Source organism: Acanthopagrus latus, chromosome 9 (genome assembly GCF_904848185.1).
Source record: "Acanthopagrus latus isolate v.2019 chromosome 9, fAcaLat1.1, whole genome shotgun sequence".
Lineage (NCBI taxonomy): Eukaryota > Metazoa > Chordata > Actinopteri > Spariformes > Sparidae > Acanthopagrus > Acanthopagrus latus.
The window spans coordinates 17,419,203-17,436,077 of NC_051047.1; the positions used below are offsets into that span (position 1 = coordinate 17,419,203).

The window sequence follows — 16,875 nt, forward strand, 5'->3', positions numbered from 1 at the left end:
TATTTTCAGATTAAGAGCATGATTGTCATCATAGAAAAGGAGTAACTGATTGATCTGAATGAACATAAACGGTATGAGGAGGGAGGGAAACCGATACTGCGCTGTCTGGCCACCACCGTCTGAGCCAATGAGCGCCCTCAGAGGCTGCTCCGAAACTGCTGGGAGGCTGCATGGTTGGCAGGTGGACAAAAACACCCAGGAGAATTAAAACAGACAACACACACACACACACACTGAGTTCACTGTGAGAGAGCTTTTCTATGACACATCACAAGCAGTCAGGACAATTCAGTTTGGGTCAATCTTTTTTTAATAATGATTAAGGCCAAGTCATCGATAATCAAAGATCACATGTGAAATAAATACAGGGAAATCCATTCTTTAAAAGTATGTGAGGGACGGAAGAACTACTTTAAATAAAAGCAGCAGTGGTCAACTATAAAGTAAAAAACACTCCACTGCAAGTAAAAAAAAATCCTGCATTTATTATTATACTCAAGTAAAGGTATTTGCAGCAAACTGTATGAAAAATAAAGTCATTATTTGCAGCACATTCCCTTTTTTAGGAGTTTATATAATATAAACTGTAAGCAGAGTCATATGATAGCATTATTATTGATGCATCATCTGTATCAGCTCTGTCAACTACTCTCTAGTGTTTGGCATCTGTAACTGCATTATTTTATATTCAGTGAGACAATGATTTACATGTGTATGTAAAAGTGAATACTGACTGAAGTAGTATAACATGGGAATACTCTTTAGAAGTACAATTACCTCAAAGTGCCACCATATTTGGAGTATCAGTGATCAGTGAACACGTCGCACAATGTGTGGGCTAAACATTCAGAAATAATCCACAGCAGCATAACAATTAGGCTTTAAAGTGTCTTTTTTTTTACAAGTGCTTTCAGTGTAACATAATCAATCAGCCCTTAACAAAAAGACAGCAGAAAACCTGCCGACAGAGAGGCACATTTACAGCTGGAGCGGCGTGTGAACAATCAGAACTTCCTGTTGTGCAGTTCGGCAACCTGCCGCAGAGACTCTCTCTGGCTTGAGCTGAGTCGGGCTCTGCCGCTCACCTCCTGCCACAGAAGGGAGCCGTAGGCGCTCACCGCCTGAGAGGGAGATGTCGCGAATCAATAAGTGATTCAGTGTTCACTGCAGGAGGAATACAAAATAGAATAGAGAGTAATAATGTTCTCACCATGTTGCTGATATCGACCATCAGCGGGCTCGTTCTGTCCAGGTGAATGTTTAAGACGGTGGTTTCCACCCAGGCGTTATCTGTGTTCCTGCAGTCGTCCACATAACCCTCGAACACCTGAAACAGTGTCGGCAACTGTGAGTAAAAACCAACGAGGGTCGATGTTCAAACTATCCTGAATAGTCAGAGTCAAGAAGAGGGAAACAATCATGAGAATATTTTATATTATGTACAGGAAAAATACTTTATTCATTGATGAACATGTGTTTATAGGAAAATAACTTTACTCACATTATAAAATGTAGAGACAAGTTCACAGACACATTTACGTCTGCACACCATAAAAATGTTTTGGAAACACATTTTAAAACTTGATTTACAGGTAGAAATAAAAGTAAACAGACAAAATGAGTTAGTTAACATGTAAATAATCTCTTCTTAAGTTGTGTCTGACAAAAACAATATTCTTTATAACCCAGAACTGTCATTTAATAACACTGTGAGTGATTATTACTACAGATTTGCACATTTCTGAGGTGCTGGTGTGATTGTTCTGGGTTCCCCATACATTATCAAACTGAAAAAATAAGAAGTCAGACATAAAGCTGAATTTGTGCTGAAGAAGAAAGTGAAAATACCCAAATGTATCTGGAGGAATGAAGTGTTACCCTTGTGATATATGATGACTGAAGTCTGAGGTTTCTAGAGGAGGTCTTCTTGCCTCAGTCCACGATATTTATCTCAATAAGAGTTGTCAAAATAATACAGATACCTGTTATACAAACACAATTTGGTTTCCATTAACCCTGCTAACTATTTTTCCCAATCCAATCAATCAGTCCCAACCTACAAATCAGGTCCACAAGACCTCTCAAGCAATGAAGCAAAGGGCTACTTGTTGTGTCACTGGCCACTTGCCATATGTTTTTACTTAGGATGGCGAAGAAATGACCAACCCTAATTGACATCTGATTGGCTTGTTCTTTCCCTGACCCTGACCTGTCAACACTCCTCAAGCCTAAACCTGTCAACAGTAAGGCAGTGAGTAGGAGTCAGAGGCAAAGCAGGGGAGATCACACTTTACCAATCCTTGGAAAAGAAAATGAACATCACGCTTGAAGGTTGAATTTCTTGGGGACAATCAAACTTTTTCTGTCATGGCTCCTAATTACTGTCTCAGGGTTTCAATTAATAATCAAACGCAATTCTTTGTTGTTCTTGTCCCTCTACTAACATGTCGTTAAGGTGATTAAATATAAAAACCAGGAGATAGCCAACTTGTGGACCAGACCTACCTTTATTCCGTCTGATACTTTTTCATTTAGCTTTTCATACAGCGTCTTTCCCATGGTCCTCTTAAGAGTCACTGGCAGGACGTCAGTAGTTTGGACGGGTCCCTGGAGAGTTTCACAATCACAACAGAACCATATATCTAATTTGAACCATTCAAAATGTCAATTTTAAAAAAAGAAAAGAAGCCTAAAGTGACTGAGCAGTCGGACTCACGGCAGGTAAAGCCAACAGTCCCTGGGTCTCTCCCAAAACAGCCAGGTACTCCAAAACAGATCGCTCACTGTCTCGCCAGCTGTGAACCAATTTTCAAAGTATTAGATCATGCCATGCTATCTATCCATGCTGGTTTTTGAAAGCTATGAGAGGACATGAGACGACCCACCGTGTAAGCACAAGGTCTACGTGCAGATTTGGACCGAGGCGGCTCAGCGTGCCTCGTCCTCTGATGCCCGTCCTCCCCTGTGGGTTTCTGATGACAGATGAGACACACATCAGACATACAGACATCTCACAAACATCTCTTGTTACTGAAAGTGACATTGATGCCTCGTGGATCCAATATCATACCTGTAATTATCTAAGGCCGCTAATTCGGATCTGCAGTGAGAAAGAATCCATCAAATGAAAGAGATACAGATGCATTACATCATTAGATTTGAAAAAAATCTTTTGTTGTCTTGACACAAACACCCACAAGGACCGCAAATATATTCACACACAAGCCTTTTATGAACCAAACATTCCGTGTGATCTTCTCTTGGTAAAAACATACCCATCTACATGGTCTTCACTGTCTTCAGAGGCGAAATAAATTGGCATGTATGAGCTGAAGCCGACCTTAAAAAAAAAAAAAAAAAAAAAAAAGATGAGATGAGATGAAAACCTGGAAAATCTGGACTCATTAAACCCAAACAGCATGCTGTGACGCTCCGAGGACCAGCAGCTGGTGATTCAGTGTGTGTGAAGTACCTCCCATGGCACCTTCTCGTCAGGCACCGGGAAGCGCGTGACTTTGCTGCCTGGGTAATGAAACTGCCGGGCGTTCACGTGGAACCCGTCTTCTTTCTCTGATGTACCGACGTACGTGTCAGGGGACTCGTCTGTTGTTGTTAATGATGAGTAGAAGTGAAGGCAAACAAGGGGGAGAAGTGACGTTTGAAATATTTGCAAAATGATGACAAAAATATGTGAACGAATGAAGAAGATGGTTGCTGACTCAGTGACTGTGGTTCGTTTGCTGCAAAACCCTGAGATTTCAGACTGTCCATAATCCACTGCAGGGCTCTGGCTGACTGGCCGACCTGAGCGAGACAAAATAAAAGTGGGTCAAATACTGATGACAACTAAGATGACAGATTTTTATATCGGGGACGTCTGGAAATAAAGTTCAGCAAAAACACGTTGGTGCGTCAAGACGTGCGTCATCTATTCTCTGCATCGTGCCACGCTCTATGACGTATGATGTGAGATGTTACAGACAGAGGTGCAACATTAGCAATAACCAAAAAAAATAAAAAAAAATCAGGTCACAACCTGCTCCTCTAGTCGAGCCAGTCTTTTCAACATGGCATCAGAGCTCTTCTCCTCTTCCCTCTCCAGCCGATCGCCTATGGTGGTGACCCTCAGGAAACAAACAGGCAGAGTGTGAGGGCCTGAATTTACTTGAAAGTCACTCACAGAATAATTAAAGGGTGCAGTATGTAAGAAATGTCCACCTGGGGGCAGCGCATCACAAGAGACCCCACCAAATGCTGCTATTTTAGCTCTCATTAGCCAGTTAGCTCAGTTAGCCGTGCAGTGCCTCTATCAGCAGACTTTACGACGCAAAGATGTCTCAACCTTTGGTCAAATTTCTTCAAACTGTTGATAATAAAAGTTCATTTGTTCATGTATTACACAGTACACCAGTGTTGTATGATCTATACTCAGAGCATTTCAGCTTCATCAAATCTTTAAAAATAAAGTCAGACTGTATTGTTGCTTAAAGGCAAAAAAATGTAAAAGTTTGTGAGTTGTGTCTGTCCATTAAATACTAAATTACAGCTTCCAGTCAATTAGCTTAGCTTAGTACACACACCAGATGCAGAGGGAAACAGCTAGACTGGCTGTGACCAAAGGTAACAAAATATCTGGGCACATCCCAAGTCTCTTAGGTTTGTATCCATGTTTCTATCACCAGGATAATTTCCTCCCTACCCATGATACGAGGAGACAACAGGGTAAGAAATGACACGTCCTTTTAAGAGTCACGTGAAGGGACGTCCATCATCAGAAGTAAGAGCTCTGAGATGAACTACAAGATGGTGGACCAAACCGACTTTCAGTTAAAGTGAGGAAACTGGGATGTCACCTCTGTTTAAGTCTTGGTGCTAAGCTATTTTAAGCTTCTCCTTGCTCTCGCTTCGTATTTAACGGACAAGACATAAAAGTGGCATCCATCCTCTCATTTAACTCATTGATTGATGGGAAAAGTGTGATGATGAGTCCCACAAAACAATAGACAGCAGGACCCAGGAGGATGTACTGGGTTTCCCTCCTGTGGGGTTTTACTTCTGGGCCGTGTCCAGGATGCGTCGCTCCATGCTCTGGCTCTGCTCCTGCTGAGTGGACTGCAGGTATCTGTCCTTCATCAAGGCCTCCCACGACAACAGCTCCTCCTCCTCACTCTCAAGGAGCTCGTTCTCTGAAAAACAGGGTCACATGCTATGCTATGCTATTACATTCTGTCACTCTCCTCCTCACGCTCTCATGCATCGTCTCGCATTTACCTGGAAGCTGTAGTGAGCGGTGACCAAATGAGAATGTTGGATTAACTTGTGGATTTATCAACAAATATATCACAAAAGTCTTGTCATTTTAAAATGTCTCAACACTGAAGTGTAACATCTTTATATGTCTAATAGAGTGATGAATCTAAGACTCATGCTGCATATAACCATGAAGCTGAATACTTACTGAACTCTTTGCAGACGACGGGGGGCCTGCACAGCACCACGTTCCTGATGAAGATGTAAAGATGGCTGAGGATGATGAAAGGAGGAGGCGCAGCGGGGCGGCTGTGGTACTCCTTAATCAGCTCGTATCTTTGAAACTTCCAGATTCTGTCTGTGTTGTCCTGAACTTCCTGGAACGTAAAGCTGGGCAGGAGGAACAAAGAGAGACAAAGAGAGCTCAAAGATCTGAGCTCAGGACTCTCTTCCGACACAAAGGTATGGAGGAGAAAAACTCACTTGAAGATGGCTATGAGCAGGTTGAGCAGCAGTATGTTGGCAAAGAGCAGGTAAACACAGAGCATGATGATGGTGAGCCACTCAGGGAAGGCTGGGGTTTGGCTTTCGTTCAGCACGGGACACTTTGGCTTCAGAGGATCGGTGCCGTTCATGCTGCAGGAGTTCAGGTCAAATCCGGAATCTGTGGCGGGCGAAGAAGGTTTCCATAGAGATAAATATACACGAAAATGATCATTAAGACATTTTTTTAAACCGCACAGAACAATATATAACATTTTTCATCTTCACTCACATTCAATATTTTGAGGAAAATCCCCAAATATGATGAGGTACGGCTCATAAACTGCCCCGCGGAGGATCCAGTCCAGCCGATTGTCGTTGTGGATGAGGATGCCTTGTTTGGCCACTCCGTACGCCACCACCCAGATACTCAGCAGGAACATGAAGAAGAACATGTCCATCATCTGGAAGACAAAAATGTGGATGCATCTGTATGTCACAACTTTAATAGGGACTGGATTTACCAGTCCAAGCATCACATCAACAAACACTTGATGATATGTTTTGCACTTCAGCCCAAGAGGTTGCTCTCTTGTTCCAGCGTTAGCATCTACAAAAGCTATAATAAGCTCTCTAAAAGGTCATGAACGTAATAAATGTAACAAGCAGACCAGCTGCAGCAGTTTGTTCAAAAACACCTTTTATCTAACACCAGATGGAGACCCAGTGAGGCAGAGGCCTCTTTCTGCGTCAGATAAAAGGTGTTTTGGAGCGTAGCATTTGGTGCTCCGCTGTTGCTCCCACATTACATCAGGGCAGCATTATTTGCAGCTATATTTGGATGTAGCCCTCTCACCATCCTCTTCACGATGATGATTTTGGGTCCCAGGGTTTTGCTGATAGTGAAGATGGCCATGAGACGGAGGCAGAAGACCACAAAGTCGATGCAGAGGAGGACTTTACCCGCATAGAAGAGCACAGTCGTCAGCCTGAAGTGGAGAAAACTTGGAGATACATAAATAATGCAGGGAGCACTTCCAAAGTATTGTCAGGGAGGAGGGGGAACTCACCTAAATGCAAAGCCAATGATAAAGAGGATGATGGACAGAACGTCTAAAATATTCCACAGGTCGTTGATGTACATCTTGGATTTCTTACGAAACCCGAAGCCATCAGGATCATGAAACAGCTGAGGCGATGAAGAGAAATTAAAATTGGCAATTTGGGAAGAGAATATCTAGAATTAAGGAATAGTCTGGATGTTGAGGCTCCTATTCTTTTTGTGGTTTTTAGGGTGAAAGCTCAACTCTTTTGCTTGTCTCTTGCGTCTCAGTTACTTTTTTTTTTTTTTTTTTTAACCTTTTCAGGGCTTTATTTCTTAGGACAGCTCAACATTGACAGGAAGCAGGACACGAGACAAGAGCAGTGACGTTCAGCAGAAGGCCACAGGTCTGATTGGAAGGCTGTATTTGTCAAACGTCAGCAAAGCACGGATGAAAAGCACATCGTCTATTCTTCAATATTTACAGCAACGTCTGTGTCCCAGATGCACTCTCTCACCTGTCTGACCTCCTCGCACACCAGAGAGAGCAGCCAGATATAAAGCAGCAGCTCCCAAGGAGAGGGCAGGTCCTGGAAGTCGATCATCAGCACCACCGCGAACAGGAAGAGGAAGGCGAAGTAAGACACGATGTTCCAGTAAAACTTGACCTGCGGAGAGCTGTACAAGCTCACCAGTTTGGACCAGCTCCTCAGAGGCTTCAGGCGCCTCAGGCTGGCGAGGTCACTGTGGACAGAAAGGTCGCTGTTGTCAGAGAGGACGTCATTGTCCACGTCTAACTACTTATTTTTCTCAGGTGACATTTTGGGACTCTGATTTCTTGCTTTCCGACAACTGACCTGCAAATGACGTCCGAACTGAAAAATTAAAAAAAAAAAATAACAAAAACTGTTTAAACATTAAGGCGTCTGTGAACTCTCACACAGTCTCTCAAGGTTCTTCACATGCTGTCAGTGTAAAAAGACACGACTGTCAACTTACAGGCTGCGAGAGTTTGTTCGCATCGTGCTTCCAGTCACTTTCTCCACCGTCTTGATCTCCTCGTTCTTCGCAGTTTCTCTCTGGATGACTTCATCTCGTCTAGGGAGAATCATAATTTATTTGTTTTTAAAAAAGACTCTCAAAAAGATGAAACATTATTGTAAACTCGAGTCAAGTAGGAAAATGACAAAGGTTGTTGAGTCTTTATGATTTGGAGGGAAAAAAATGATAGAGGTCTTGCTGCCACCAGGTGGTGTCTACAAATAAATGGGTGCATTTTCGAGAGTACAGATGCAAAAACTAAACCTAAAAACATTTCTTTCAAATTTGTATCTTATTCTAGTTAGTTTTGTGAGTGCACATTACCAATTTTAGTTAGTTTTTTTAAGTCTTGTTTTTCATTTTATCTCAGTTAACTGGATGTTTTTTTCACACCCAGTTTATGTTGTTGGTTTACTTTCACTTAATTTATATAACCTTGGTCAGACCAGGTCACAGTATCCTAATTTTGTTAAACTGTGTGACAGATGAGATGATTCAGTGTGGTCATATTTAGGTACAAGTGAAGTTTGTCTAATCTCACATCAATCGTCTTGACGTATTGTCTTTGTTGCACTAAGAAAAAATACTTTGTCGTGTGTCTTTAGAAAGCAAAATATTTTATATACTGGAATATATTTTTGGGAACTCTGTGTATGAAGTCTGTCTGACCTCCTTTAAAGCAGCCAAATCACTACAAGTCAGCAACATATTAATTTGATTAAGCTCTGATTCTACACCCGTCATTGTGACCCGCCCCTCATATCATTCATAGTTCTATTACAGCTCGATTGTTATAAGAGATTACTAAAGGCAGTGACATCTGACAGGCTGATTAAACTCACCTGTAAACCAGAAATCTGGTGTAGATGAGTGGGAAGAAAACCATGCAGACCATCACTCTCCACACAGGGTTGTCCACTGAGAGCTCACCGCACCAGATCTGCGTCAGAAGAGCCTTAAAGACGGACATGTTATCAGACCGGGTCACCTTGAAATCTTATACACTCATATCTGTGTGTCAAAATGAAAAGTCTCATTCCTCAGGTTAGATTCACTGATCAGTTTTTCTATTAAAGGCAGAACAGTTTGTTTGTGCTGTCAGCGTCCACACAGACTTACCACTAACCTCCCAACGTGTTAAAAGAAATCCCCCCTGAAGATAAATCTGAAGGTTTCTGTCTACCTGAACTCCTGACTGAGCTACAAAGCTTTTATCATCGGCCTCCAGCGCCAGCCTCAGGCACGTCGTCCTCCCCCAATACGGTGACGCATGAACCAACAACTTCCGAGCCCGGTCTTCATCACTGTTGTGGCACTGACTGAAGACACCTGACACACACACACACACACACACAGTAAAGTCAAATGCTTACCTTGTAAAATCCCTTTATTTTACATCTATAAACCCACACATTACATCTGCGGTGTTATACCGATGGCGTGTTTCTCGTAGTGATTGGCGAGCTCTTTCATTTCCTCGGCCTCGTCTGCATCACTTCCTTCACCGGCCAGCTTCCTCAGGATCTTACTGGCGGCCAGGGCGGCAGACATGCAGTCTCTGCACTGTGAGCGTAAAGATACACAAAGATGGCCAGTCACGTAGACATACAACACACAAACCAGTGCTTTCAAACTTTCTTTGTTAGGGGTGTTTTGATCACCTGCTCCCAGGCAATTTCAGCCAGATCCTTATTGTTCTGCACAATGGCCCAAAGGAAAAGGTCTCTGCCCGGGTCCCTCGGTGCTTCAACAATGATCTCCCTGAGTGCAGCCTGGGATCCTGCCTGACTTTTAGACTGCTAGAGGAAAAGTAAAGGATTTCAGAAATATCTAATCCAACACAAAATCCTCTCAAGACACCCCTCCCTCCCTTAAAACTGGTGACAAGACGCCAACTTGGATATTTGAGGGAGCTGGTAAATATTCTTCCTGTAAATTTTATCTCAATCAAGTGAAGATCGTAATGCCCTCGCAGCAGTTTTGGTGGGAAAATTCTGAATCCAATACCCCCTTTTGGCCTGCAGGTCAAGTAATATAGTAAGTTTTTAAATGATAGAAAGTCACACAGGGTAATAAAACCTCCAGCTCCCAGAATAAAAACTAGTAAATTACATGACATCATGATTCAAATTAGCTGCAACCAACAGATGTTTGACATTTTTGCTTTCAAAATGGTTGCAATGTCCAATCAATTATCAATCAATTATCAATAGTTGCCAGTTTAGGTGTTGTAACATGCTGAAACAGACTCACTGATGAAGATGAATCCTCCATAGACATGTTGAACTGGTTTATAGTGGTGGATGGAGGGTAGAGGGGCTGGGTGAAACTGCCCAGCAGGTGGCGCACCTCGCCAGACACGTGAGTCATGGTGATCGATTGATCCGAGTGATTTCGGGATCTGATGCCGATCACCCGCCTCCTGAAGTGGCTTGAATTTTGGACCCGCTTGGCCAGCTTGCCGAGAAAGAAGCAGCCGGGCATCTGCTTGTAGAGCTCGCACAGAGTCTCCTCGTCCTGCAGGAAATCCCTCAGATTCACACCGTTCTCCAGCAGCAGACGCACAAACTGAGGTTTGTTGCCAACCAGGGCTGAGAACATGGCCCAGTGGAGGTCACTGGACTGGATGGGAAGAAGCCAGCAGAACAGGACACAGTGAGAAAGATGACAGCTTGTGTTTCAGCAGCGTGACTGCTGGCTCATTTACATCAGGTGCTCTTTTGTTTGGACATCGCTGAACTACCCTCTCTTATCCATCGCTCCAGTAAAGTTTTGTGATGCAATGTTTCATGTTTTGAGGCCCATGGTGGTTTACTAGAATTGTACACATGTGCACCTTTCAAACATTTTGTTGTGATCTGACAGGACTTTGAGGAAAAACATTACGATCACTCACCTTCCAGTGGCTCTCCTCAGTGAAGATCTCAGTCTCAGCTATGTCCACTCGGTTCCAGGCGATAGCCAGCTCCAGCTGCCTCTTCCAGCAGTCCATTCCCAGTGACTCGCTGGTCCTCGAGGCTGAGCGGAGAATTTAGAGCGACACAATTTATGTGACTCTTTACCAATTCTGTTTAGACTGAGTCAAAAGATTTATTGGCTGCTGGAGAGGTGACTCTGTTACGAGACAGTCTTCCAACAGATCAACTACTCTCCTCAAACAAGCTGTTTTTTTTACTGTAAAATGACACAACTGAATCAATTAAATAGTTTAATAATAATTGATAATACTTTTTGTGCCTATTTACACTGCTTTACATAATGACCACATTAGCTGAGCAAAATAGAGAACACTACTGATGGCTACACTCAGCGATTAATCAATCATTAAATCTGCTTTTCATTTTCTTATAATCAAACTCATTGTTTCTGCACCATTACATACCCTTGGATCAGAGGTTGTGAAAGTGACCATAAAGTGTTATTTGAACAACTACGCTGCACGATCAAGCAGCAGACAGTAAGACTTTACTCCACTCTGAATGTTGTGGCTGCAGAGACAGTAGCTGTCCTCAACGATGGAGCCGGAAACGCATTTTCATCACTCCATTACTGGAACTTAGCGATGGAAACTATGGGCAAAGCGGTTTAGCTATAATGATGAATCATCACGATCAAAACCATACGTCCAGTGCGGCTCAGTTTACTAAGAAAATGCATTAAGCCTGCTCTAAATGGGTTTCATCTGTCTCTCGCATGAGGAGGAATATTTAAGTGCGGCTATCAATGTTTCTCTGTCAAGAAAATAATCGTTACGATTAAGATATCTGCAAGAGTATCACTGCTGTCTTTCTGACGTGCGTACATTTGATACCAAAGTCCAGTCACTTAGTTTACTGAGAGGCAATATATTTTTGGCTGGTTTGGCTCAAAGCCTCTCCATCGTCTTGTTCACCTCCAGTTAGTCCAGTCAGGTACCGAATCCTTACCTTTGAGCAGCGCTTGGAGGATAGCTACATCCACATCGCCTTGCTCGTCATCGCTTATTGTGAAGACTGTCAGCAGCTGAGACATCCTGATGATGTCCTGAATCTGCCACAGAGAGCAGACGAAACATGCATTACAGTGTTTCACAGAACAAAAACACAAAAATCAGAAACATGTGAAAGATGAAACTACAACCATCAAAGACATGTTTAACTACAGAGTGCCTCACAAAATCACCCATAATGAAATATATAAATATATCAATATGCAAGTGACACGCATATTCCAATAATTTGTTTAACAGAGCTATTTTCTAAAGTATAGAGCGGGGGTGTCAAAACTTTTTTCCCTTCGAGGGCCAAAGCTGAACCTAAGTGGTGGCCCTGGGTCAGATGCAAGCCCTCATTTAAATGTATTGCTATTGTTTGGATGGATGCAAAACATTGTATCTCACAGAAAAAGTGCAATAAGTGCAGGGTAAGCAAAAAAATTTAAAAAGTTTGATTCATTTTTACATTTTTGCTGCATTATCAGGTGGGCCAAAGTTCGTCTGATCACGTGCAGAAACGTTTTTAATAAATGTTCACTGCTTCTGAATTTAAAACCATATCAACATCTGCGACTTGTTTGGAAACTTTCACTTCTATTACAAAAATAGTTCACTGAAGTGTGTTTTCGGTGAGGCAACAAATAAGACATGTAGCTGCTGAATCTCTCTTTGTTCTAGATCAACAAAAGTAAGTTTAAAAGTTTGTTGGGAGTTGCAAGACTTATTGAGTTGAGCTGGAAATGATGAATCCACCAGTCATGTTTGTAAGAAAGAGTTTGAACTTCTGTTGTTGAGGCCGTCAGTATGTCCACGTACCTTCTTGGTCCATTCTATGATCCTGAGGTCGGGGAACCTTTCATACTCTTTGCCAAAGAACTTTTTCATTAACTGGTGGATGAGGGCGATGGTGATCCGGCCCGGTGGCAGCCCTGCCACCTGAGCGATCACGTCTGCTATTCTCCCAGAGCCCTCCAAGATCACACATGGTGTACTGTTCAGCATGGCGTTATAGATGGTCTGAGAGGAGACACACGGGACAGTCAGGCAACATGAAGCCCAGAGACAGAGAGAGAGAGAGAGAGAGCGAGATAAACTGATGACTCACATTTAGAGTGCCTGGTCCTCCATCCAAAACCACACACACCACAGGGATGGTCACGCCGCTCTCTGGGGGTTAGACGATAAAGAATCAATATTAAAGCCGGGGCCAGATAAACAGAATCAGATTTGAGATGTTTTCTGTGATGGCATGCTGCTCTTAAAGGCACCGCCTCAGCTATTTTTAACCTTTGTTTCCAAGACGCTTCCCAGCGATGCACTTCTCCAGACGGCTCCGCAGCTCGATCTCCACTCCATACTGTCCCTGAGTCCCATCGTCCACCAGCAGGAAGTGGGTGTGGTTGTTATCGAGGCAGGAGAGTCGGCCTTGGCCCTCAATGTCCATCACATAATGGGCTGGGAAACAACCCTGCAGAGAAGGAGGAGGAGGAGGAGGAGGAGGGGGAGAGGCAGAAGATGACTGTAAGCTCGCAGGTGATTAATCTTACCACAAGACAGAAACAAGCCACATGTGTAAATGTGTTTATCCAACCTCTGGCTGCACCAGAGCATCCCTGTTGTGAATTACTCCCCACGTTGCCACTCCGATGGCCACGATCTGACCCTGCGTGGAGCTGCTCAGGGCGTAGTCCCTCACAGCCCGCCCGACGTGCTTCATCACACCAGTCTGTGTGCCACCGGTGATGATCCACGCACCTGTTTACCACACAGCATATGTCCCAATTCAATACTGTGCATAAACCATATGTCTACATATTGTTGGCCAAATTCTACATCCACAGTCAGCTATTGTACAAAAACGTATGGCAAGAAATATGTCAAAACCAACAAATATGATTGCTGAGCATGTTACTCTAAAAACATGGACACTAAAGCAATAGTTAGACATTTTCAGATGTCACATTTTCTTAAATGTCAATTCTCTGCTGGTTGCAGAAGGAAATCACTGCTCCCAGCTGAGACACAGTTCCAACACACAACCCCGCTCTTAAACCTCAACTTGTCTTTCTTACACTCTCTATTCTTGCATAGATTACAAAAAACAATATAATATAATATATAATGATAATAATATTAGAGCTGCTGGTAGGCAGACTGTGTTGTCAGTCCGCTTGCTTCAGGTCTTCATGCTAAACTAAGCGAACGGGCTGCTGGCTGCACTGTTGGGACAAATGTGAGCGTGGTGTCATCTCCTCATCTAACTCTCTGTAGGAAAGCGTGAAAGCAAAAATATCAAAATATATCAAAATATCAAACTGTTGCTTTCATATGCAACACTAACAGCCCTCCCTCTTGCATGAACTCCAGGTCTCACAAATGTTCGGGAGTAAGGTCTGGCTCTAAGCTCTGTACAGGCCGGCTCATTTCTATGCTAAATGCATGCATAGGACCTGTCGGAGCCAAATGTAATGTACAGTGTATATTGGAGATGTAACTTATATTGCTTTATTTAGATAAACAATTTTTGTTGTAGGTTTATCATATTTTGCTAAGGAGATCCAACACTGAGGGAACGGATGTTTGAGGTGCGCAGAGTGTTTAACCACAAACAAGAAAAGAGACGCCCAAACTACACACCTGCACGTGTTCCTGTAAAACATGTGTTTTATCACACACACTGACCTGTGGTCTGCGCCACTTTAATGAGACCTCTGTGGAAGACCGTCTTGAGACGAGCCTTCAGGTAGAAGTTCTTGGCTCCTCCGGTCACTGAGATCAGCAGGTTGGGAGGGGAAAGTTTCCACTGATCGGTCAATAACTGGTACAGGATTTCAGGGCTGGTGTCTGTGGACACTCGCGCATACTGGAGAGTGGACACGAAGGCAAGGATAAGTGTGAGGGTACAAGAGCTCCTGTATTGTTACAGCAGTGGGGAGAAAGGATGGTTTCACCTGGCCAGTCTTTTGTCCCAAACCACCAAAGCTGATGTCTCCAAAAGCATCGGTGGGGACTTCACGGATGTGTCTGTGTCTGTCCCACGACTCGCCTGTGAAGTCCTCCGGCTTGATGGCTTCATCCACATGGTCGGTCTTAGAGTAGCCACACTTGCATACATCCGCTCTGGTGGAGAAACAAAAGCTAATACTTGTAAGCACAGCGAATAGGGGGGATGTCTCCTCTCACATAAATACACCACAGGGTGGATGATACAGTATCTCTGAGTCACTGTGCTGCAGCAGCATCGACTACAAGGTCAGTTCACACATTCATCGGTGCAGTTGCAAAGAGCAGTTCATCCTACCTGACACCTTTTTCAAAGAAGCAGCACTCCTTCTTGTTGATGTTCTCTAAGACCCAGGAGGCAAACGTGCAGCGCTGGAAAGAAGGCGAGAGAGGAAAGTGCTTAGAGGCTCTGACGGCGCTGAGTGCCAGAGTGTGAACCAGCCGTGACTCCCCCTCAGCTTCACCCATCCTGGAGGCAACATGGGGGGGCTACGGTGCACAGATCTGCCTCCGGCTGAGAGCTGACAGCATGACAGGGAGAGAGCAGCCTCTGCAGTCAGAGCTGTGGGTGCTGGCTCACCCTCAGCACTGCATCAGTGATGTCAGAGCTGAGCAGACTGCTGAAACCCGATTAAAGCTTCCAACGAACGGGACAGAAAGCAGCTAGGAGCACGATCTGGATCGATAGATAACTGCTTCTCTGAGATTGGATTACTTACATGCTGATGCTGTATTCATTGGAAAAACAGGAATAAAAACAATCTGACTTAAACTAAACAGCCTCTATGTCCTCCTCAGGAACGTTCCAAATATCTTGAAGTCAAATCAAATCAAATCAAATCAAACTGATTCATCTTGTCTTTTTCTAACTTGCATTTATTTTAACAGTGAGAAGAGTATTTCTCGTTGCAAATGGACAAAACCAAATGTTTGAGTTAGCAGCAAATGATCTTTCAATCTGCTAATTGCTCAATCAATAATATTGCAATCACTCACCTTTTTAAAACAAGAAACCGCTTGTTTTAGTTGAAGATTTTTCCCCTGGAGCTGCTCGATCATCTGCTGCGGTTGGATCCTGTTCTCAAATTTTTGCAGCATTTCTGAGGTCGGGGGAAAAAAAATTAACATCAGTTAAAAGCCTCTGCTTGGAAGAAGTAACCTGAGCTCCTCGCGGAGGAAGTGACAAGAGGCAGAGGCATCATGTCTATTAACGAATCCATAAAACCTGCAGAGACTTTAGCCTTTAGACTTCAGCCTCTATCTCGCTCTCATGTGATCTGTTCGGCTTTGTCTTTACTTTGTCCACTGAGGACCCTGGAAGAGCAGGAAACCATCAACTCCAACTAATTGATCTTAATTAAGTACCTACAGTAAACCTACAATACCACATATTGAAAGTCCACACTAACCCGTTGATTCATTCATGGCAATCAGTCCTTCTCGGTCTCAACTGGACAGAGTGAGAGAGAGAGAGGCAGTAACCACACTGTGAAATAACTCCACCCTCTACAAAACAGAATTAACCTCCTCCTCTTGTAACTTCCAAACATCTGATGTCCTGATAAAAACCATCAAACCAATCTGTGAGGAGTCTGACTCCGCCTGGAAGAGAGAGAAAAACTGATTAAGACAGCTGGAATCAGTTGTCAGGGTTTACATTACCCATCTTGCTGCTTTCTTGCAGATAAACGACAGCAACAACATGAAGTCTTTCCTGGTGTCCGACTGGAGAAAACACAGGTGCGTGTGGAAGTGCTGTGTATTTTATGTCCTTCGTTAGGCGTTACAGCAATTGTTGCCAGGTGACCCCTCAAGAGTATTCAACTGTAGGGATCTTGTTACTGACTGGAGCTCTGGTTGGCTCGGCAGCTGATACATACATGTCTGGGTATGGTTCAGTCATTGAAACAGGATGAATGTGTTGGATTTGTTCAGCAGGAAGTAAAGAGGCCCAGGTTTGAACTCAGATGAAGACTCGGAGACAAAAGTTCTTGTTGATTCCTGATTAAAACCCTTTTTTTTCTCTGATGTCCCCCCACAGCACTGAGGGATTAACTACCCCTTCATCAACACCACCTGTCAT

At 43.5% G+C, this 16,875-nt stretch overlaps 1 protein-coding gene across 2 annotated transcripts; it reads right to left on the reverse strand.

Moving 5' to 3' along the window:
• Positions 1 to 459: 459 nt before the first annotated feature.
• On the reverse strand, positions 460 to 16,312 carry trpm2 (transient receptor potential cation channel, subfamily M, member 2). 2 transcript variants are annotated; one of them, XM_037110907.1, is made up of 35 exons: positions 16,202 to 16,312; positions 15,789 to 15,892; positions 15,091 to 15,164; positions 14,741 to 14,909; positions 14,472 to 14,652; positions 13,381 to 13,544; positions 13,077 to 13,257; positions 12,895 to 12,956; positions 12,606 to 12,806; positions 11,743 to 11,845; positions 10,713 to 10,834; positions 10,070 to 10,438; positions 9,478 to 9,615; positions 9,250 to 9,379; positions 9,000 to 9,145; positions 8,659 to 8,771; positions 7,775 to 7,873; positions 7,633 to 7,650; positions 7,294 to 7,519; positions 6,804 to 6,922; positions 6,590 to 6,722; positions 6,026 to 6,197; positions 5,734 to 5,914; positions 5,459 to 5,640; positions 5,054 to 5,186; positions 4,037 to 4,124; positions 3,720 to 3,804; positions 3,473 to 3,603; positions 3,276 to 3,340; positions 3,071 to 3,100; positions 2,886 to 2,972; positions 2,717 to 2,795; positions 2,506 to 2,607; positions 1,211 to 1,327; positions 460 to 1,121 (listed from the first exon to the last, which is right to left on the reverse strand). In XM_037110907.1, the coding sequence occupies exons 1-35, from the start codon at positions 16,215 to 16,217 to the stop codon at positions 1,005 to 1,007; spliced, it is 4,437 nt and encodes a 1,478-aa protein (XP_036966802.1). In that variant the 5' UTR covers positions 16,218 to 16,312; the 3' UTR covers positions 460 to 1,004. The 2 variants fall into 2 exon arrangements, with proteins under 2 accessions (XP_036966802.1, XP_036966803.1); XM_037110908.1 differs by lacking the exon at positions 7,633 to 7,650 and having other exon boundaries at positions 9,478 to 9,612.
• Between the last annotated feature and the right edge of the window lie 563 nt (positions 16,313 to 16,875).